At 57.9% G+C, this 23,189-nt stretch overlaps 1 protein-coding gene across 2 annotated transcripts; it reads right to left on the bottom strand.

Annotated features, from left to right (window-relative positions):
- Positions 1 to 289: 289 nt before the first annotated feature.
- LOC113249837 (tumor necrosis factor receptor superfamily member 10A-like) lies at positions 290 to 22,844 on the bottom strand. 2 transcript variants are annotated; one of them, XM_048217413.2, is made up of 11 exons: positions 21,836 to 22,844; positions 14,733 to 14,820; positions 13,380 to 13,508; positions 11,158 to 11,272; positions 9,875 to 9,954; positions 7,633 to 7,740; positions 7,208 to 7,246; positions 7,079 to 7,104; positions 5,501 to 5,704; positions 3,617 to 3,659; positions 290 to 2,707 (listed from the first exon to the last, which is right to left on the bottom strand). In XM_048217413.2, exons 1-11 carry the CDS (start codon positions 21,902 to 21,904, stop codon positions 2,109 to 2,111), a joined length of 1,500 nt encoding a protein of 499 aa, XP_048073370.1. In that variant the 5' UTR covers positions 21,905 to 22,844; the 3' UTR covers positions 290 to 2,108. The 2 variants fall into 2 exon arrangements, with proteins under 2 accessions (XP_048073370.1, XP_048073358.1); XM_048217401.2 differs by having other exon boundaries at positions 5,501 to 5,797; positions 21,836 to 22,840.
- Between the last annotated feature and the right edge of the window lie 345 nt (positions 22,845 to 23,189).

The following is a 23,189-nucleotide window of genomic DNA, read 5'->3' as shown; positions in this document are numbered from 1 at the left end:
TGCACTATGAGACATGTGTAAAGTGGGGGGTTAGGTCCAGCAAGAACACAAGCAGGAAAAGGAGCAAAAACCAGACTTTTTGGAGTCCTTCAGGCTCCCCACGTCATGGTGACGCCCAGTTCAGGGTGTGTGTCCCTAGACAACCACAATTTCTGCGTTGCCGACCTGAGCGTAACCTGCCCGTGCTGTGTCTGGCAGCCCTGTTGCCGCTCAGCTTGAATTCAGGTTCCAACTGACTTTGCAGATTCAAAACAACGTCCCTCATCTCTTGAGAAAGAAAAAAACAACCTCAAATAGAAAGTGTTTTATGTTCCAACATATCATCCAGCACAGGACTTGGGGTTTTTTTGGTTTTCACACTTTTTGACAAGTCATAGTCAGAAGAGGTGTGACAGCACATAGGGTAGAAGGACTTAGAGCCAGAGGGAGGGTTTATGTCGATGAACAATGGATGTATCACAGTGAACACGTGCACCCACACCCGAGTTTGTACACGGATGTTCGCAGCATCACTATTCACAACAGCCGAGAAGGGGTTACAGCCCCAACGTCCGTCACAGGCGACATGAGGGAGTAAAATGTGGTACCCAACACTCTACACACACACAAGAGGGTGCAGCAGTATGGACGACACTGACCTGTCTTTGGCCTCCGTCGTGTTCAGCGAGGCCGTCGTCTGCTCGACCCCCCTCCACCCTGAGCAAACTGAATAAACTGTGTGGGGTGGCCAGCTCGGATTTCTGGTCTCAAAGTGCCTTCTGAGTTTAGGGGATATTTTACTTCCCACCCCCACCACTTCTAACAAAAGGGAGGAAGCACAGTCCTGCCACAACACGGGGGCACCTGAAAACATCCCCAGAATGAACCCAGACCAGAAGGCCACCTGTTGTATGATTCCATTTATAGAAAATGTCCCAAATAGACTAATCCAGAGAGACAAAAAATTGGTATTTTCCAGGACCCAGAGCAAGTGTGGGGGGCGCAGGCAGAGTGAGGGAATAGGACTGGAGGAATGGGGAGCGACCGTCTCATGAGTATTGGGGTGTCTCGAACGTCTGCAGCCTGGCTTCCTCATCTGTGGGAGAGGGATGGGAACACTTGCTGCTGAGGGCTCAGCAGGGGTCAGAGGTCAGAGGACCTGCTGAGTGGATGGCAACAGTCATGCCTACCCAGGCCCCTGGACTCACCACCTGGCCCCCCTCCCTGCCCCACGATCCCGACCCTACTATGATACCGTCCAGGCCAAGGACCCCACACTCCAGGAGGGAGCCGGCAGAGGCCTGCTGCCCCCATACTTGCTGGTTGTTGGGGTGGCTCCCAGTCCTGCCCGGACCCGCCGGCTTCTACTGAAAGTTCTTGCTCCTAGAAGTTGCAAGATTCATCCAAAGAGATGAGAAGTCACCGTGTGGTGACCATCACCCAGTTACTGGGGAACTGCATCTCCCTGCTGCCCTAGGATTCGTGGGGGGCAGGGCGGGCCAGAGGCTCATTGTCCTCTGGGGCACCCTGCACTCCCACGCTGCCACCCTCCCAGCCGAGGCTGGCACCGATGGCCTGGGAGCCAAGCCAGGCACATTTCAAGGGGGCCAGGAAGGGCAGTCCTGCGTAGGGGGATGGGAGGCACAGCCCTGGACACCTACATCACCCTAGAGTATCACCACGGTGTCTGTATACCCAAGCATTAACCCAGAGGACCCAGAAGTCACGTCCAGGTTTGTACTATGTCCGAGTGCTGCGTGACGCCCTTGAAACCACCCATCTGGGCATTGGACCAGCTGTTCCCGTGGGGTGATGCCCACCCATCCTTCTTTTCCTTGTTGAGTTAGAATAACTTTTGGCATACCAAGGGCATAAACATAATTCTGGAAGGGATTCTGAGGCTGCCGTGGGGCGCGGTGCTGGAGCTGGTGAGTCAGGCCACACGTGGGTGGATCCCTGAGAGGAGGTGGCCCCGAGTTTCCTCTCCAGAGCAACCAGCCCTGCTATCAAGATGCGCAAAGCTACGACCTCGAGGGCACCCATTCTCCACACAGCACAGAGGCAGAATAAAATCCAAATGCTCTCTCCGGAGCAGCTCCATCTGCCCCAGAGTCTGAGGGAGGCCCGTCTCAGTGCGACTCGGGCAGCGTGGGCAGGCTGTCAGGAAGGACAGCCCTGTGCCTCAGGATGCGTGTGTGGCCCTCCAGGTCCCTCCTCCTGTCCTCCTGCGCCGTGGTCCCCTCTGTCCACAGTTGCCATGCTTGCCGGCTCTCTCTGCCTCCCCTGGGCTGGCTGAAAGTGGTGGTGCCTGGGCAGGAGGTCGGGGGCTGGCCGAGGTCTGCAGGCGATGCCCTCGTGGCCCCCAAAGGGACACGACAGGAACACACACAGCAGGAACCAGGAGGGGGGCGTAACCCCAAGCCAGAAGTGTAATCTGAGGTGTCCCCACGTCTGCCCAGGATGCCTTCCGCAAGTAACCCGTTTATGATATTTTCCAAATGCATATGCAGCTGCATCTTATGGAGGGCGGCGAACAGTTTAAACACAGACGCTCCCCGGCCCAGCTGGGTTCTCCACCTCAGGAGCATCTGGTGATGCTGCTCCGTCACATCGTTACGGTTTTCACGTTCGCATTTCTCAATATCAATGTCTTCCAGGCCGACAAGCCTCATAAATGTTTTCCAGTCTTTATCGGAAATCCGTTCTTCAAATCCATAGTAGATCCTGCCTGAAGAAAGTAAAAACAAAGAGGAGGGCTGTTGACAGTTCTGGGAGGACCGCCTGTGGCACCTGTTATCGCTGCTCCCCAGGGGTGCGGTCGCAGGTGTCTCCAGCTTCCCCTGGGCCTGGGCACCGGCCAGTACACCACACCCAGGAGGTGGGGGGTCCTGTGCGAAACCCGCTGATGTCCCAGAACTCGGGTCCCGGGGCGGGGAGACTGAGTGGGGCCACGGCTCCTGCCCTGCCTGTGGCTCATTGCTCGAGTCTGGGAGAAGGAGCCAAGGATGCAGAAAAGTGGGGAGCTGCATGGGATCTGCAGTCCACTGCGGGTCACCTGCCCTTCTTCTGTCCCTTGACCCAGAGAGAGGCTGTAAGACACCTCAGGACTGAGAAGGCCCCCTGGCGTTGGCTGGGGACCATGGTCAGGATCTGAGACCTGGGGCAAGTTTTGTAACCTCTCGGGGTTTCAGAATGCCATGTTCTTAAACCTGTCCAGCAGGTGGTCTTGCAGAGCTGGGAGCGAAGATGAGAAACCAAAAAGCACCTGTCACGTAGCAGGTCTCGAGAATCCTCCAAGAACGCCAGCAAGACACAGCGTCCTAGCCAAGAGGGGGCCTACCCGTCGAGGGTTGGAACGAGTATTCCTACCCCAATTATTTCTCCTTAAAAACACGAACGCACCCTCCAATCAAAGCGGTACTCCAGGTCTGTGAACCCCACAAAACTGTTGGACAAATGCTGTTCCCCTAGTGTCACCCCTGAGTGCGAGAAAGTGCACGTCAGGCGGACAGACGGCCCTGCGGCCTTGTGCAGGCAGGTGTCTCCCTCTCAGAACCAAGGACACCAGGACTTGGCACTCAGGCCAACGAGACGAAGCCTTAACGGTCCCTACAAATGACTGATTCAGATTCCGTACCTTCATTGGACGAATCTTTCACAAAATAGTTAGTTTCATACTCCTGTGGAGAGAAGAAAAGAGCATTGCAGGAGAAGGAAGAACCGTGTGGCGGAAACAGAACCACAGTCTGGTTTGAGGCGGCAGCAGGGTGGGGGCAGGGGAGGCTCCGCGCGGGGAAGAAGGCCTTCAGGGAGTCCACCACGGGTGGCCGAGAGCTCACAGCCCACGTGTGTCCCCCGGGTTACGCTCCCCCAGGACACGCCCAGGACGTGGAGGCAGCACAGGAGCCCCTGCTCGGGTGGGCGGGCAGGTGCCCGCTGACTGTGTCACCTGGGGTGACCCACTGTGCTCCAGGTACTACGAACAGAGAGCACACCTGTCCACACAGACGCACCAAGGAACACTAGATGGGCATCAGGACGGTCTCCTAGCGGAGGCCAATGCCAATGCAGACGGCCCGTGAGCAGCAGCTCCAACGCCCGCTTGCCCCCTGCGTAACGTCAGGCTCCCCGTCAGCGTCAGGCCGCCCACTGCGGGCACGAGGCCCGCGCCTCCAGACCCCAGCTCGGCCTCACACCCGCACGTGCCTCCCCGTGGTGGCAGGGGCTGCGCAGCCGTAAAATAGGCTAAGAACGGAGGTGCTCTCGGGGCACAGACCGACAGGGCCACTGCGGGCCTCCCGCTGAGATGGCAAGGGTCCTAACTTCTCTACGGACTCGACTCTGAGCCGGCGGGGAAGCTGAAGAAAGTCGGGGGCTCTCCGTGCAGTGATGCCTACGGGCACTCGGCCCAGGAACCCAGTCTCCAAAGGAGAGTTTGCAACCTCCACGCCCACACCAGGGGAGCACGGGGGCCATGACATGCACCACAGGAGCCCCCATCTCTTCCATGGGACCCTGTCCCTCAAATCCTCCCCCATGCCCTGCCTTTAGGATTCAGACACGGGGCCTTGTCCTTTCCCAAACCCTGACTCTGTCCCTCTGATGCACACGCTCTCCCCTCGTCCCGAAGAGCCCTACTCCCCAGACCACGCAGCAGGAGTCGGCTCTCGTCAAACCCTATTCAGGGGGCACACGCAGGACAGCGCCCGCTGCCCCACCACAGAGGATGGGGACCGTGGCTCCCCCCAGAACGAGCCCAGCCCGCTCGGTCCATCCAGGGTGATGTGTGCACTCGCCATTCCCCCCGACGCCCCTGCTAGGCAGAGGCCGCGGCTGGCACATGGAGGTGCTGGCCGATGTGAGACCGCCACGCACTCGGGAGGCTGTGGTGTCCGGCCTCCTCGGTCCCGCTGCTTCGCAGCCACGGGACCTGGACAAGGACGCTCTCTGGGCCTCTGTGCCCACCTCGGTGTCACAGCCCGTTCGGACAGCAGGTGCACTGGGGCTCCTATGTGCAGAATTGTAACCCCGGACGCTGAAGTCCCCACCTCTGCACGTGACTATGGTTGGAAACAGGGCCTTGGTGGACAAGGAGTTAGGACGAGGTCGTGAGGGTCAGCCTCACTCCATCGGGACTGGTGTCCTCAGGAAAAGGGGAAATCAGGATATGGACTGACACACAGGGAGATGCCCCGTGAAGACGGACACGGAGGCCGGGGTGACGGTTCCACACTCCACAAAGCCCCGAAGACGGCCAGACGCCAGCAGCAGCCGAGGGAGAGGCCTGGCCCCGATGGCCCTCACAGCCTCAACAGAAGCCCAGCCGACACCTTGTCCCTGGACTTGCAGCCTCCAGGACGTGGAGACAGCACATAGCCCGCTGTGGAAGCCGCCCCGGGACACGCATACAGGACTTGTGCGAAAGCACGCCCGTCCGCACTGAACACGGCGTCTGCACACGGCAGGTGCTCAATAAGCAAGAAGCTGCCGTTCCCCGCGCCCACCCAGACGGGTCACGTACCTGCTCCAGGGCCCTGAGGGACGGGGACGCCGCGGGCTGGTCCTGCGGCCCAGGGGCAGCCGGAGCCACAGAACACAGCGCCTGCTCTGCGGCCATGGGGCTCGCCCCGACCACCATCTGCTGCAGCGCGGCACCCTCCTCCGCCTCCTCTGAGGGGCCCGGCTGGCCGGGCTCGGGCTGCAAAGTGGCTCCGTCCTCCTCCAGCTGGTGACACGACAAGGACGTTTCTAAGTCAGGGGCTGGCCCATCCCTCTCAGGATTCGAGGACAGCAGCGACTCAGGGTGTTGATAGCAAATCTGTGGTAAAGGACAAGGTCGTGTCTCTCGGGCACGAAGCCCGCGTACCCCCGAGCCACTGCTTGGGAGAAACACGCGTGCCTCATAGGGAGACAGAAAATGGGAAATTTTGGAGAACAGCGAATGGGGTGAGCTCCCCACTCTGCCACCAACTCCTGGGGGGGAGTCCCAAGACCCCCAACCCAATCCTGTGGGGGGCTGAAAGTGGCCCCCCAAAGACACAGGCAGACCGCGTTCTACCGCTTCCCCACAGGTGGAGGGTCTGTGGCGACCCTGCCTTGAGCGGGCCGGGGGCGCCATCTTCCCCACGGCATCTGCTCGCTCTGTCTCCAGGTCACCTTCTGGTATTACCTGCCCAGTGCGTAACTGATTCGTGAGGACTGTATTTGTGCGTGACCTGTGCAACGTGCTGGGACCTCAGATGACGGGGAGCACTCATTAGCAATAAAGTGTCCCGCTTGCCAAGTACAGCCTGTGCCCAGCATGGAGCTCAACCTGGGGCTTGAACTCACGACCCCGAGATCAAGACCTGAGCTGAGATCCAGAGTCAGACCACCCAGGAGCCCCGGCAGTAGAGAATCTTTTAAGTAGGGTGTGAGAAAGAACGCTACTGCACTTAAGTCTACACTGTGGTGGGAGCACTTCTGGACACCCCCCCGTGACGGGAACGATTCATCTGACTGGCTCCGTGGTGCCACGTGCTTTACGGCCGTGGTCGGGGACCCAACCGCAGCACCCGCGTGTCGTGCCTGCCGCTCCACGCCCTGAGCTCTGTGCCCGCTAGCAGGGCCTGACCGCAGGAGCTCACGCTGCACCACCGTGAGCCCGCGCCAGTGGGCAGCGTCCTCCGGGAGGCTGACGCGGAGACACAGACGCTCAGCCCTAGATCAACCGGGGTTTCCAGCCTGACTGAAGAGGCAGGAAGGGCCCTCCCCACAGCCTCTGAAAGAGCCACCCCGCGCGGCTGATGCCAGACTCCGGCCCGCAGAGCTGGGGGCTACACGCTCTACTGCTTCACGGTCCCCAGCACGCCCTGCCCTGCTTATGCAGCCCGGGACGCTCGCGCGGAGCCCTCTGCCCCGCTGTGCCTCGCTTTCCACTCTGGCCCCGACCGGCAGAACGTAAGCCTTCTTCCAGCACATTCTAGGGCTCCAGTAAGGCGGGAGCACACGGGGCTGAAGCGCAGGGGCTCCCGCGCACCCACCCCCGGGATGTCTTCTGGGACTCGGCTGCGGCCACGGCCCGCCACGCCCGTTAGGGAAACCGCACGGCAATACGTACAGTGCTGCCTGGTCCTTCTGCCCGTCCTGAAGACCAACAAGAAGAGAAAGGAACAGAACCGGTGTCAGTGGGGACAATGACTTCTGTGAGGCGAGAAACTGCTGTGTACATATGAAAAAGCCACCTTACCTTTCCAGAAGTGGACCAGCCACTGGTGAGGCCACACACCTGCGAGGAGCACAACAGGTGAGCACAGGAGGTAAGGACAGGAGGGAGCACAGGGGGTGAGCACAGGGGCTGAGCTTCTTCGGTGTTCTCCCCACACCCAGTAGCCCTGCCTCCCTCCGGGCACCCCCACGATGACACAGCGCCAGTCTCTCCTGCCCCTTGGCCTCCAGCACCCCGGACACGGTGTCTCCAGCCAGCTGACCAGAGATGCGGGTCTTAAGACCTATGAGTCCGGAGCAGGCGGCAGACCCCGAGCTCAGACAGGAGACTGAGACAATGAACACAGCTGTGTTTTAATCTCAAAAGCCCCATCGGGGACCCCCCACCCCCAGGCCTCCCCACCGGATCTCCTGAGGCGGTTGCTACGCTGCCTTCCCAGGACGGACCTGGCGCTAATTTCCGTTGCCCTTTACAGCAGTAAATGATGAGGAAAAGGAGAACGGCGATGACGACGGCGACGATGTAGCCGGACACATACTGGGATTTCTTCTCTCCTGGAAGGAGACATAACAGAGAACGGTGGGGCAGGGGCAGGCACGCTTTTCTCACTTAAGTGACGGGCGACAGAAAATCCCCGCTCCGGGAGGGATGGCAGCACGGCGGTCACTCCGGGCCCCAAGCCCCGTCTCCCGCTGGTCATCATCGTGACCGTCCCTAGAGGGAGGCAGCAGAGGCTCAGGCTTCCTGCGTCGCAGACGAGGACCCCGGACTGAGAGGACGTGGGATTCTGCTCAGGTGGCTGGAAGCAGCAGGAGGTCCGCACGCCCAGGACAGCGGCTGGAGGGCCTGGTTTCCCAGGACGGGGCCTGGGATTTGCACCTGCAGCAGCAGCAGGCAGAGGCTGGCCACTCCCGACTGCAGCAAGGCCCACCCATGGGGGCCCGAGCGACTGGGCAGGTCCACCCGGGGGAACATCTGCTATAACCACTCGGGCGTCTGGCCGCACCGTGGTGACATCACGGCAGGGACAGCACATATGGACACACGGACGCAGGAGGCAGGGCAGGCCCATTAGAGCCTGGATGGTCAGCGCCCTGATGTCATGGGCGTCGGCAGCCGGGGCTGGGTGGGTCGGACCATGGGGCAAATCGTTCACGTGATGCCACTGTCTCATGCAGACTTCCTTCATGCGCAGATGAGGCCCTTCCTAATGGGTTCTTCAACCTCTGCTGTTCAAATATCCTTTAAAAGTGCAAGTGACACGACTCAAAATCTACTGTGTGGAAATCAACAAGCCAACGCTGCAGCATAAAAGGACCCCCAACGTCCCACAGCAGCCGGACGATCTGGGGGAAGAGTGAGGGGAGCCTGTGCCTCAGACGTCAGGGCCCGCTGGAAAGGTGGACGCGGCCCAAGACGGGACAGGACGACAGCCTCACACAGAGATGCTCGCTTTCCAACCAACGGACACTGGCTGCAGCTGGAAGGGAATGTCTTTGCAAAACACAATCCTGGTTCACGAGTATGTGCAGACAGGAAAGACACCGCGAGCCCTGAGCTCCTACCCCACACCTTGCCGGTTCATTGTAGAACAAAATCCGAAAGGTAAAACCATACAGAATCCCTCGAGGTGAGGAAAGATTTCTCACACAGGACACACGAGCAGCAACCGCACGGGACGCAGCGGTGAAGGGACCCCATGAACACGAAGGGCGTGTCCTCCAACACTCCTGAGCGACACTTAAGAAGGCAGCCCCCCTGCCCCCCCGAGGAGACACTCGCAACACAAAGAGACTGTACCGAAATTCTGTAAGTCACCGCCACCCTCTAGGCATACAGCCAACCCCTCAGGACAACGTAGGCTTCGACTACGAGGGTCCACGCACGTGCGGAGTTTTCCCGTAAATACAGTACGGTACCATCACCGCGTCTGCACCTCCTTGCGATCTCCTCAATACCACTTTCGGTATATGTGACACAATCCACATACGACAAAGGGGTTGATCAACCGTCCGTGTGGCCATGGAGATGTCACTCACCAGGAGCCTGCTAGTCGTTCAACTCTTGGGGGAATCAAAGGCTCCCTGTGGATTTTGGACCCCGCAGAGAATCGGAGCCCCTCGCACCACATTGCTCAGGGGTCCGCTCTAACTGTCAAATCTGAGAAAGAAACCCGCCTACGAGTCAGCTTATAACAGGCATGCGTCTCGCAAGGACACTCGGCACAAGAGGCCCAAAGCCTTGGGGCTCACTTCTGCTCCGGGCTTGCACCTGCCTCAAAGTCTTGGGACCCAGCGGAGCGCCCCTCAAGGCACGGACCCGGCCTGGCCTTAGGGATCCCGTGAAAGGAGAGACGGAAGAGGTGCTCACTCACCGGGAGAAAACCACAGGCCTCACGGAAGCCAGCCACTCCACCCCCCCCACCCGCTCCGCGGGGCGCTGGACGCCAGGCAGGACGCCAGCAGGGAGCTGCCCTGTCAGCCACGCGGCCCGGCGCGTGCCAAGGACAGGAGCCTCAGCGTGTCACCAAGGATTCAGAGGTCTGTGAACCGTGGCCCATGACCCAAATCCAGCCCCCTGTCTATTCCTGCAAGTTTTAAGGGCACCCAGGCCTGCAAAGCCTCAACACCTCACCTTCACGGGAAAGGTCTGTGGACCTGGATGGAAGACAGGGCATCCGTCTCTTACCTGGGGCCTCTGGACCAGGCTCTGTGTCACAGACTGTATCACTTGTGGCATTGCAGGGCCGAAGGGTAGCGCCAGAACATCTGGAAGACGGAGGAAACCCGGAGCATTATCCCCCCTGCCTGGACGCAGCCCCAAACATTCCTCTCACCACCCGCAGGTCAGGGGTTAGGAGGAGCCCCAGCTCCCACGATGGCCTGCCAGCCTTCAGGCCGTCACTGCCTGGCATCTCCCCGACTGTCTGGCCCAAAGTGGCTCACTGAAGAGTAAAGCTCTGTCCCAGGCTCTGTGACACACGGGGAGGGCGGGTGGGGGAAGCCTCTCTGTTTCTGGGTAGCGCTGTATGTGGCTGTGAGGACTGGCCTGCGGTAGCTGCACCTCGATCTCCATCGAGAAAGAAGTTACCCAAAGGTGAAGCGCATGGAAGAGGGGACATGCAAGCGAATGCAGAGTAGCCAGAGCCTTGATCGAACTGGACTTGAAAGCAGTCCCTACTTTGCACCTGCAGCTACAGGAAACTACCGTTCAGCACAGTCTGAGTCCTATCAGTTTACAACGTGCCTCACAAACATGAGCTATTTCTTCAACGTGCCTCTGCCACCGTCAGCGTCCCCAGAAGGTCCTCCGAAAACCCGTGCCCACCCGGAACCTCAGAAGGGTGTGTGCAGAGATGCTCTCATGACGGAGGAGCTCACACCAGACTACGGTGGGCCTTCATCCTAGACCGCTGTCCTTATAAGAGGGAAGTGTGTATGAGACAGAGAGGAGGCCACGGGAAGACAGAGACACACACACACGCGAAGATGACCTCGAAAAGACAGAGGCAGACATGGAGGATAAGCCAAGGAGCCCCGAGGAGTGCCGGCAACATCAGAGGCTGGAAGAGGCGAGGCAGGGTCCTCCCCTAGAGTCTGCGGAGGGAGCACGGCCCCGCTGACACCTGGATTCAGACTGCCGGTCTCCAGAACTGTGAGAGAACACACCTCTGTTGGTTTTCACACCGCCCCGTTGTGGCCCTGTCACGGAGCCACAGGAGGCTCACGATGCTGTGGCCGTGCCGCTCTGCTGCCGTTCCACCTGCCTCGACCTCACTTCCCCCGGAACCTTCGCTGGCTAGCCTCCTCCCCTCCCTGGGCCTCTGCTCCGGAGACCGGACCCCTCCCACGCCCTCTGCCCCTCAGGGACTCATCGCTGCCCGTGTTTGGACCGTCTCCACCACTGCTGGGGACTTAGGGTCTGGTACTGTGAATACGGCGGGGGGGAGCCCACACCCAAGCCCCCAGCACCTTCGACACCGGTAGCAACTCTCCGTGCAGTCTGGGGAGTCGCAGTAGAAGCTCCCGGTCTTGCACTGACATTGCTGGTTGCTGGTCCGCGTGCACGCAGCCACCATCTCCTGGTCTGAAAGGAGAGGGCTGAGGGTCAGCGCCGGGGGAATGGACCGTCCCCGCCCATACCAGACTGCGCCAAGCACCTTGCATGGGAACTGTCCTCCCCCTCCACGGCCTTCTAAACAGGGGCGAAGAGGAGCCAATAGCCAGACCTCACACCTGAATTCTGGTGAGGGCCCAGGGCCACCTGCTAAGAAACCACCCCTTTGGTCCCGTTCACCTTGTTTCCCCACAGAGAAGAGCACAGCATCGCCAGGGATGCCAAGTGAGTAAAACCTCAGAGACAGAAGGGCAGACAGAGGGACCCCTCCTCAGGCCAGCAATATCCACCATGGCCGTGCTGATGACCACCCCCAGAGCCCTTCCTCCGGGCTCGAGACCAGCAACAACATTCCAGATACAGAGGATAACAAGAGAGGACCACACGCCCCTCTGGGGACCACGTCCCACCCACAGCCCGGGTTCAGCACTCCACAGCCCGTCACTACTTTCTCGCTCTTCCTGAGACTGGACGCGCTGGGCAAGACACAACTCGGGCCGATTCACGCCGCGAACCCCACACTGGGCCGGGTCCCACAGCGTGCTCCTCCGGGGACCCAACTCTCCATCAGTGGACCTCGGGGTTGCTGCTGGCTGTACGTTACTGCAGACCCTTCCCCAGCTCTCAGCACACACGGGCAAGGGACTGGCCGAGTCCGGATCAGGACACGGGGAGGGCGGGCAGAGGTTTTGGCCCATCTTCAACTTCACCAACTCTGCCAAGACTGTTTCCAGAGTGGACGCACTCCTACGCGTGCCTGGGGGTGAGTCCTCGCTCCCCTCGGCCCCCACGCCAGAACGCTGTCCGTCTGCTAGGACAGTACGTCTGTCCACCTACTCCAAGCTTTCTACACGTTTCCTGGCTGGGTATGTCCCATCTTCTTGGGTGCATCTGTCCCTCCACGTAAGTCAAGTGTGTTTTCACACTCCTTATTGATTTGCTGGTTCTGGATGTGAACGTGGGTGAGTTGTATCATAAGTATGTTCTCTCACTTCATGGCTTAATTTCCAAGCGTGGGTGTCTTACGATGAACAGAAGTCGGTCGATTGAATGCAGTCACACGTACCCACCTCATTTGTATGGTTTATGACTTTTCAGACCCCCGTAGGACGTTTTTTCCGCTGCCTCGAGGACATGAACACTCTTTATGTTTTGCTCTTATAGCCCGACTTTTCACATACGGCCTGGGGTGCATCTGGGAATGGACTTGTGTGCATGGCGGGAGCTTCCGGCCTGCGTCCTGCACGGGCACCGGCTCTATCGGCGGCCGGCGGTCTGTGCTGGAGATGCCGCCCCTGCTCCTGTGGAGGGCTCGGTCACCGGGCCACACGTGACCTTTCACGGGCTGTCCACTCTGTTCCACTGGCCCAGCCGTCCACCCACACCTAAACATCACGCCGTCCCTCTGTCTCTCTGCACTGACTCATTACACCGGGGAGAGACGGTGCGCTCTTTCCTTCCCTGAGTGTTTGGACAACTGTCAGCTCATCCGATTTCATGAAAAACCTGTTGCGGCTACTTTTTATTTTAAATAAAAACTGTGTATTTAAACTATACAGCACGATGAGTCGGTAGGTCCTGTTGGGACTTTTCCTGGGAATGCACTGAATCTACGAATCCTTTCACGGAGAACTGACATCCTCAGACCGTAGCGTCTTCTCACATATAAGCTTGTATTTCTCTGCATATGCAGGGCTTCTTACATGTTGTTTGTTCACATAAACATTTTATACACCCTTTGCTACATTCACCTCAAAGTATCTTAGTTTGTCTTTGCTAATAGAAATGGTACTTTTTAAAACAATTCCATCTTTCAAACCCTCTGTGGCCCACACACAGACACGGAGACAAACTTCTGGAGATCATTCTTGCACACAGCATCTACAGTCCTGACTCTGGGTAGCCTGGTACTTCAACCACAGGCGCACATCATCATGGTTCGAACGCCTCGTGACTGGCACTCTGGCAGCTCTGTCCTTGTGCATAACTCCTTCTGGGGCAATGCCGATAGCTGAGGCGAAGGGGGCTATGTGTTCAAATCCAAGGATCCCACTGTGCCGGACTGTAGCGCACTTACCCTCCCGACACTTAGCACACGGCTGGCAGCTGGTCTCCCCGTTTGAGTACGTGAGGAAACTTCCGGGTTCGCATGGGTCACATATTGGCATGCCATGGTTTACACCGCAGTGTCTGCTGACATGAAAGCCTGTGAAGGGGGGGGACACAGAGGTGAGGTGGGGGCCCAGAACAGACCCGACCCCACCCCGGAGGCTTCTACTTGGGGACCAGCCCTCTCCACTATCTCCCTGGAATGTTCTGGGCTGATGCTTGGCCACACAGCCCCTGGGGACGTGGTGTCCGCGGTGTTCAACCACTCCTGGAACGCACGTCAGCGGATGGTTTTGAGCACACACACGGGAGCCCCCCGAGAGCCCGACAACGTCTGTGTGTTCACCCCAGCTCCCCGGGGTGGGCTGGACAGCTTCCGGTTCATCTACAGGGCACACTGGAGGTCCAGAGACAGAGGTCTCTGACCAGTCCCAGAGGACCCCCCAGGGGTGGGCTGCCTCGTGCAAATGCTCTAGCTGAGCCAATCACACCTTGCTGCGAGGAGCCTGTCTCGACCCGCATTTTGCACACAGGCTGAATTCACAAGGTTTCCAGCAGAAGCACGTAACTCGTGCCCACGTGAGCTGTGTGCGTGTGCAGGTGTGCACAGGTGTGGACGCACACACGCCTGCTGTATATACAGGTGTGGGGCGAGCGTGTGGGTTGAGTGGTCCAGGTGTGGACGTTCGGTGCCCGGAACGGGAGCCCTGCACTGGAGGAGAGTGGGCGAGGGGTGGGGGACGCGGGTGCTGATGGGTAGTGGTATGGGGTTGGCCCCCGCAAAGAGGAGATCCGCGAAGCACTCTCACTGATAGTGTGGGCACACCTGTCTGAGAGTGTAGAGGAGGTGAGGTGGCGTGGCCGGGGGGCAGAGCAGGCGCTTGAGGCTGCGGCCCCCACCTGCCCTGTGGGGCTCACTCAGATCATCGTCAGACAGGGGAATAAGGCTCCGTGGACACGCTGTGCCTGAGGACAGTGGTCGTCCCCGCCCCGCTAGGCACCCCCTTCCTCGGTCACCCCAGCGGGAGGGCAGCTAGGAGTATCCGGCCTGGCCGTGCACCCCCACGTTGTCCTCCATCTTCCTGAAGGCACCGCTCCCAACAAAACAAGCCCACGGCCCTGTTCCCACGAGAGTCCCCCACAGTGGGGGCCCAGAGGGGGTGGCTGGCTGCCAAGGAGAGGTCCACCCACCTGACCAGCGGGGGTCTCCCCACCCAGCCTCCAGCGCCAGCCTCTAGCTCTGCTCCAAGCACCCACAGCTTCCCTTCGCCAGCTGAGGAGGGCCGGCCCGCGAGGCTCTAGAAGACACCCTGGGACTCACCGGCCGGGCACTTCCTGCAGCACAGGCCGAGACCGTCAGGCTTGTATTCCTCCGGGCCGCAGTTGGGGTCAGCACCCGGCAGGGGCACCTTCGAGCAGAAAAGGAGGTGGGGGTCATCAAGAGAAGCCTGCTGCACACGGAGCCGCACACGGCCTCTAACTGGATGCGTGTCGGCCGATAGGCGGGCAGCCACCTGCCACCTCACGGCGGGGGGGGCGGGGGGTGAGCTTTGTTGGGCGAGCGCATGTTGGGAACTTCCTATGGCATCTCTGTGCTTTTGGACTTCGTATCTGGAGCATGTTACTCTGGGGAAATGTTCTTTCGTTTCCCAACACATGTGGGCAGGTCCACTGTTCCTATTGTTGCTGTCTAACCTACTGGCCCGGCCTGCACGGAATCCTTCGGGACTGATACTGCTTTTTTGGAAAGATTTATTTATTTCAGAGAAAGTGCGGGGGGCGGGGGGGAGAGAAAGAATCCCAAGCAGTCTCCCCGCTGAGTGGGGAGACCGACAAGGGGTTCGGAGCCCACGACTCAGAGATCGTGACCGGAGTTGGACGCTGAAAGGACTGAGCCACCCAGGCGCCCCGAGATCTGTGTTTGTTTTCGCTCATCTGTTCAGCAGCTACACACGTGTCAAGAAAGCACGTCTCCTGCTGGCTGGAGGGGGGATCTGAGTGCGTGCACCTGCGACCTGGGTGCACACACACTAAAGCCCGCTCTGGATGGGGTCCTAATTGTTCACATCCTTCCTGATTGTTTTCTGCTCCTCTATTGGGTTTGAGGGAGAGTAGCACCTCCTACCAAGTCGGTGGGTTTGTAGATTTCACCGATCACGTCAGTTTCTGCTGTTTGTATTTTGAGGCTGCTCGGCTGCATGGAGCGATTGCATGACCGCTGGGGTACCACCGAGCACCCCCGCCGTTGGCTGAATTCTGCTCTGCACCTGCCCACTCAATAACATTCGTCTGTAACCACGAAGCGGCTACTCGCTGCAGCTCCTGGCATGCGCAGAATGGCAGGACTCGCTTGAGGGACTGTGCTGATGCCACTCCCGCTATCTCCAGACCAGAAGAGCCTGCCATCCACCTTCGCCCCGTCCGCTCCCCACGCGGCCATGCTACTTCCTTTCAGGCAGAGCTCTGAAAACGCCACCTCACCAGATTTTCCCTTCTACATAAAACCGATCATTCGGAAATGAGTTCCACCTATTCGCAGGTGCCGGACCAACCCCCAAGTATTTTGGTTGACTTCTGCAATCTTATGTTGTGTTTTAATATCCCATTTTCTCTCTGATTCCATTTTCCTTCTTTTCTGGCTTTTGCTTCCTTTATTCCTCGTCTCCACATGCCTTTTCTTCCCTTCCCATGAAAACTGATGAGATTCCATTTTTAGTTTTTATTGGTTTAGGTTACATCTTACTTAACCTGGGCAAAACAAAAAGTTACAAAAACATATTTAGATGGGCTTAAGGAAGAAAACTCCCTGCGGACCCCACAGTTTCAACTGTTTCAGGCAACAATCTATCGATGAGTGCACACACCTGAATGAAAGCTGCTGGGAAAACAGAATATTTACATAGTTTCAAAGGCAACTCCCCTCAAGATATCTGCTAGTTACGGAGGGAGAAAATACTAACTTTCCTCTGAAGACACCTGGCAACCACCACCGGAACTCTCACCAAAGTCAGCGTCGCCAGTGAAGGAACAAACCCATGTCCTGGGTCAGGTGTCTTCTGAGATGGTGCAGTTGGAAGCACACAAAGTCAACTCTATGGTATTTTTGCCAAAAATGCCGAACCTCAATTGATTCACAAAAAGCCAGCTCATAGACCCAAACTGAGAAACATTCTACCAAAAGATAGGTCAGCATTCTCCAAGCATGTGAAGATCATGGAAGAGAAGACAGACTGAGAACAACTCGGCCTGAGGACAGGGGAGGGACAGCAGGTGACTTGAAGGGAGTCTGGGGACCAAGGACAACACCTGCTTCCATGTTTGCCATGGTTCTGAACGTGGAGTGCAGACACCCCCCGCCCCCAGAGGTGTGCAGGGTCACTACTAGTGCTCTTAGCCTGTGCTATTTTAGTTTGTGGGAGTTTGTTGTTGGCTGTTTTTGGTATTTTGAGGGTACCGTTTTTCCTTTTTATCGGACTGACATGCACAGCACTCAAGAGAAACCATTTGTAAGTGTACAATACGGCGGCATGCAGCCCACTGACACTGTTGCACAACTATCGGGACTATCTTGCTAACTTCAAAAGTGCAAAAGTGGAAATGAAACCGGAAAAGTTAAAAACCTTCTAAAAAAGAAAAACGAAATCTCAAAACAAGAGGAAAGCGGCTTTCCTTTCTGGAATTCAGCCTATCAAGAACATCCTGGAAGCCATTTCCTTCTGTCTGACGGAGGCTCACAGGCTCAGCAAGGGGACTCTCCAAGTGGCAAAGAACAGTAAAAAAGTCATGTCCTGCCCCCAGCCACTCCCTAGTCAGGCTCACCTGCCTCCGCCCCACCCCCGCCCCACCCCCTCTGTCTCCCCAACTCCACCCTGGGTTCTGCCCAGTACCCAGCCCTAGGCAAGCCAGAACATGGTGTGTTCCCCCCCCCCCCGTGCCCCCCCCCCCCGGAGAAGGACAGCAGGGCTGGGAGGGTGGGTGGTCTCAGCTGTACTGCTGGTGGCATGCTGGGGGCCCTTCCTATGTGCCTTGACCACCCAGGCCCAGGACAAGGGTGGGGCAAAACGTAAGCCCCCCCAAACCCCAAACTCAGCAACCATGATGAAACTACATGATGCAATACTTTAAAAAACTGAATCAGCAGACGGCTGCCAGCTCCCGAGAGTAAGGTTTTCTGGCATCGGAGGGGGATACCAGGACGTGAAGCGGGTGGTCAGGCTCAGGCCAAGCACAGGGTCCCATTCTGTCTTTATCTGAAATGTGTCCATTTCAGCACGGATTGTTTTGGCATGGATTTTTCCTTCTTCAAAAAGACCACGTGAAAATACGATTCACCTCAGGACCTGAGTTTTAGGGGCCTTCATAATTTTACACCAGACACAAGACCCGACTCACCTCCTCCAGGAGGCACCTCCCTTGCAGATGACTGAGGGTTCCCCATGTTCCCACCAGTGGCCCACCTACCAGCAGCAAGGCCCCCACCCCCACGGGGCTCACCCCACCCAGGGGTCCCCCTGCTCTCCGCGCTCCCCTCAGGCTCCTGCCAGCAGCCCCTCAGGCTCCAAGTCCCCTCCACAGCCCCTTCACTCCTGTGCCAAGAAATCCCTAAGGAACTGCAATGCCACGTGGCAGCCACAACCATCCAGCATTGGCGGACCCCCAGACTAGAGCGGGGAAGCCCTGGAGAGCCTACAAGGAGCTAACACTTGAGTGAACAAGAACACGCCACGGATCTGAAGTGAGCACCTCCCTCCCGGCAACCCCAGCCTCACACAGTGCAAGGTCCTGGGAGGGACCGTGGAGGAGTCACCCACTACCTGCCTGCTCTGAAAAGGTCCTGCAAGGGGCCCCGAGAACCCTGAGCCCAGCGGCTATAACGCAGCCACAGGAGGAGAAGAGAGGCATTTGCCCTGCTCCCTCCCAGAGAGGCTGGCAGACTATGTCCGGAAGGTGCAGATTCCAAGGGCTCCCCGCCCTAAAGCTTCAGCATGTATGACGAGGAGCTGATGGCACTACGGCCCCTGAATAAGCACCAAGCAACACAAGTTGATGCAGGACCAAGGTTCCCGGAATAAAAGGCTCTCTGCTTCTGCACAGCGAAGGAAACCATCGTCGAAATGCAGTGGCAATCGACCGCGAGGGAGAAGCTACTTGCCATCGATATACCCAGCAAGGGCTTAACATCCACAACAGACAAAGAACTCACGCGACTCGATAACAAAAAACAAACAACCAGGTCACAACACGGGCAGCGGACCCGAGTAGACATTTTTCCAAAGAAGACACAGATGTCATCAAGCCCGGGGAAAGAAGCTCAACATCGCTCGGCATCAGGAAATGCAATTCAAACCACAATGAGATACTACCTGACACCTGTCGCAATGGCTGGGATCAAAGAGACAAGGCACAGCAAGTGTTGGGAGGAACCCTCCCGCGCTGTGGGTGGGAATACAGGTAGATTAGGGCAGCTCCTCTGGGAAACAGTATGGACGTTCCTAAGGAAACTAGAAGTAGAACTGCCCTACGACCCCGCAACTCAACGTCTGAGTCTTAACCTCCCCAAGTTGAAGAGACACAAGCACCTCCGCGTTCCCAGCAGCACTGTCTACAACAGCCGAGACATGGAAGCAGCCACAGTCCACAGATGATAGAGGAACAGATGAGGAAGACGTGGTGTATGTACACGGTGCAAGGTTAGCCACAAACAATAATGCAATTCACAGTAAAAAAGGAGAAAAAGAAAGAAAAGTCTCTCTGGATCAAGTTTTTCAGCATGGCAAGGTGTTCTCGCAGACATCACCAGACATGCTTGACTACAGGGCACAAGAGGCTCCCCCATCCAGGAAGCGGGAGCTGCCAGAGTGGCAGGTGAAAACGTGACAACGGCAGAGAAAATGACAAGCCATCGGCCCTGGCAGATCTCATTCTGAACTTGCTCTGGAACAATGTGCTTATGTACACCTGGCAAATACGTGGGCAGAAGCAGGCAGCCCCCGGGGGGAGGGCACTTCTAAGAAGGTGTTAGGTACTAAAACACCAAGACTGGACTGAACACAGGAATGCCACAACCAACCTCAATAGACAACCTGACCACTATTCACAAGCACTAAATCAGCGGCGCTGGGGGACTCAGTCGGTTAAGCATCCGACTTGGTTCTGGCTCAGATCGTGACCTCAGGGTCGTGAGATCGAGCCCTGTGATGGGCTATGCAGTCAGGTCGCAGAATCTGCTTGAATTCTTTCCCCCTGCTCTGCTCTCTCTCTCTGTCAAAGAAATCAAGGAGTGTCCGGGTGGCTCAGCAGCTCAAGCATCTGCCTCTGGCTGGGTTGTGATCCTGGAGTGCGGGGATCCAGTGTCGCAGAGGGCTCCCTGCTCAGCTTCTCCCACTCTCTCTACTCCTCCCCTGCTCACGCTCTCTCTCTCTCAGATAAATAAAATCTTTAAAAATAAATAAATAAGTAAATAAATAAAATCTTTTTAAAAATTAAATAACAGTATGGAGATTCCTCAAAAACTTAAAAATAGAGCTACCCTAGGACCCAGCAATTGGACTACTATTTACCCCAAAGATACAAATGTAGTGATCCAAAGGGACCCCTGCCCTCAATGTTTATAGCAGCAATGTCCACGCTAGCCAAACTATGGAAAGAGCCCAGATGTCCATCGACAGATAAATGAATAGAGAAGATGTGGTATTTATACAACGGAATATCACGCAGCCATCAAAAAAGGAAATCTTACCATTTGCAAGGACATGGATGGAACCAGTGGGTATTATGCTCAGTGAAATAAGTCAATCAGAAAGACCATGACCATATGATCTCACTCCTATGTGGAATTTAAGAAACAAAATAGAGGCTCATAGGGGAAGAGAGGGAAAGATAAAATAAAATGAAATCAGAGAGGGAGACCAATCATGAGAGACTCTTAACTCTAGGAAACAAACTGAGGGTTGCTGGAGGGGAGGGGGTGGGGGGCTGGGGTGACTGGGGCATGGGCATTAAGGGGGACACCTGATGTAATGAGCAGGGGGTGTTATATGCAACTGATGAATCACGAACTCTCCCTCTGAAACTAATAATACACCAGTGTCAATTAATTGAATTGAAATAAAAGAAAAATAAGTAAATGAAAATAAAAGTACTAAAAACAGGGCGCCTGGGTAGCGCAGGCGTTAAGCGTCTGCCTTTGGCTCAGGGCGTGATCCCGGCGTTCCGGGATTGAGTCCCACATGGGGCTCCTCCGCTGGGAGCCTGCTTCTTCCTCTCCCACTCCCCCTGCTTGTGTTCCCTCTCTCTCTGGCTGTCTCTCTGTCACATAAATAAATAAAATCTTAAAAAAAAAAAGTACTAAAAGCAGAAAAGACGTCCTTTTCAGGGGAGAAAAACAGCAACGCCATAGCCAACCTGGCCTCCAGGAAAGTCAGCAAATCGCTGGGTGTGGAGAGCCTGGGCCTCCTGTCCTTTACAGGCAGAAGGAGGAGGACGCAGCCTGGAGCCCCCAGCCCGACTTTGAGCGCGCTCCAGGAGCAGTGAAACTCACACTTGCACACTGTGGTTTGACGCTAACACTCCGCGTCAGCGCAATCTGATTCTCTGCTTGAGCTTTTCGGAAACGTGATCAAATACTATCATTTGCCCTAATGTAATGAAACAATCTCTGCACGAAACCATTTCTGCGTGAACGCGGGGCGGGCAGGGGCGGGGGGAGCTGAAAATACAGCCAAGGTGATTCCTAGCAAATCCAAGAAGGAGTTCCTCCGAAAATTCGCGTAGCCTCCCTCCCCTTCCCGCAGCCCTCCCCGCAGCCTTCCCGCGCCATTTCCCGGTCTGTGCGCGCTCCTGCAGCTCCAAGGAAAGTCCGAATCACCGAAGCCCGGCCGGAGACTCGCAAACTCGCTCGCGAGTCTGGAGCCACCGTGAACTCCGAGCGCTGGCTGGCCGCGTACTCGACAGCGATGACTCACGTCCCGGGCAGAAGGACCTAAGGCCCAGCAAAGACCTGGCTCCGTGCGCGACCGAGGGAACGCGCGCGGCCTGCACTGCCTGCCCGACCCCTCCCGGGCCCCTCGCGGACGTCCGGATCCCTTCCCTGCCCGCTGCCGGCATGCCCGGGCCTGCAGCGTCTCGGGGACCGCTCCACGCGCCCCGGCCACCCCGCCGCCCCCACCCTACCCCGCCCCCACCCTATCCTGCTCCCCCTCCAGTGCTCCCCAACCTTTTCCCGTAATCCCTCCGTCCCCCAACCCTTCTACGACCTTCCAGGGGCCTTCCTGACCGCTCCACCCGAGTACCGTGCCCCTCCCCAGCCGCTCCTTGTGCCTTCCCGGGCGCTCCGGACCCTCCCCGGCCTCTCCGTGCCCCTCCCCGGCGGCCTCCCCAATGGTCCACCTCCCCAGGCCTCTCCCCGCCGCCCTGCACACTCACCGCGGCTCCGCGAATCAGCGGCAGGGCGCACAGGCACAGGCCGCACAGGGCTCGCCACAAAACGCCCATGGCCGCCGCCGTCTGGAAACAGCGGAGAGCGCCGTCAGAAGCCCGTATTTATAGGTTCCGGCTCCGCCTATTTTTGCTCCTGTAATCGTGGGCCTTGGCAGGGTTGACCCGTGGAGGGCGGAGCCGGGCAGGAATTCCCCCAGAGCTCTCGGCCCAAGGGGCGGTGCACCGCGGTGGGACCCCGACGGCCATTCGCTCCTTAAAAGGCCGTGCAATGACGTAAAGGGCAACGTCATCTCCAAGCGCCGGCCGAGGGCTCGGAGCCAGAGCTCCCGATCCTGGAAGGGGGCGGCCACCTCATCCGGGTCCTTGCTCAGCGGCGCCCGTCCGCCCCCCGCTCCCGCCGGGCTCTCTCTTCTTCCTTCATTTGAGAGCAGGAGCGCACACGTGGGCGGGCGAGCGAGTAGGGAGCCCGGCCACGTCGTGGGGAGGGGGCGGCTAGTGGTTGCTGGGGACTGCGCTTCAGTTCGGGAAGACGGAGAGTTCTGCCGTCGGAGCGCGGGGATGGGTGTGCGACAAGGTACCGCACGTGCCCTCGGCGCCGGGCCAGACGGAAAATTCGGTTAGGTTGTTTGACCACAGTAAAAGCAAAGTCATGAAGAAAAAAAACCCCAACGCATGCAACCGTCCCGCAGTCCTGCAGGCTGTGGGTCCTGTCTCCGGAGTCGAGGGGGCATCTCGCCGACACAAACGGGACAGAACGTTGATGGGTATTTTCCAGGACCCGTGGCAAGTGTGGGGGGCGCGGGCAGAGTGAGGGGATAGGACTGGAGGAATGGGGAGCGACCGTCTCATGAGTATTGGGGTGTCTCGAATGTCTGCAGCCTGGCTTCCTCATCTGTGGAAGAGGTATGGGAACACTTGCTGCTGAGGGCTCAGCAGGGGTCAGAGGTCAGAGGACCTGCTGAGTGGATGGCAACAGTCATGCCTACCCAGGCCCCTGGACTCACCACCTGGCCCCCCTCCCCGCCCTGCGATCCCCTGACCCTACGATGCCATCCAGGCCAAGGACCCCACACTCCAGGAGGGAGCCGGCAGAGGCCTGCTGCCCCCATACTTGCTGGTTGTTGGGGTGGCTCCCAGTCCTGCCCGGACCCGCCGGCTTCTACTGAAAGTTCTTGCTCCTAGAAGTTGCAAGATTCATCCAAAGAGATGAGAAGTCACCGTGTGGTGACCATCACCCAGTTACTGGGGAACTGCATCTCCCTGCTGCCCTAGGATTCGTGGGGGGCAGGGCGGGCCAGAGGCTCATTGTCCTCTGGGGCACCCTGCACTCCCACGCTGC

Source organism: Ursus arctos, unplaced genomic scaffold, assembly GCF_023065955.2.
Source record: "Ursus arctos isolate Adak ecotype North America unplaced genomic scaffold, UrsArc2.0 scaffold_23, whole genome shotgun sequence".
NCBI lineage: Eukaryota > Metazoa > Chordata > Mammalia > Carnivora > Ursidae > Ursus > Ursus arctos.
The sequence above is the reverse complement of the archived record's forward strand: the minus strand, read 5'-3'. Positions and strand labels throughout refer to the sequence as shown.

Bases quoted from the DNA above. Each gene is read 5' to 3' on its own strand.
- LOC113249837 (XM_048217401.2), bottom strand. From the start codon at position 21,904: ATGGGCGTTTTGTGGCGAGCCCTGTGCGGCCTGTGCCTGTGCGCCCTG. The intron at 9,955-11,157 runs GTGCTGGGGGCT...TCCGTCTTCCAG, and splicing joins AGTTGCTACCGGTGTCGAAG to ATGTTCTGGCGCTACCCTTC. The intron at 7,741-9,874 runs GTAAGAGACGGA...GTCTCCTTCCAG, and splicing joins GCCTGGTCCAGAGGCCCCAG to GAGAGAAGAAATCCCAGTAT.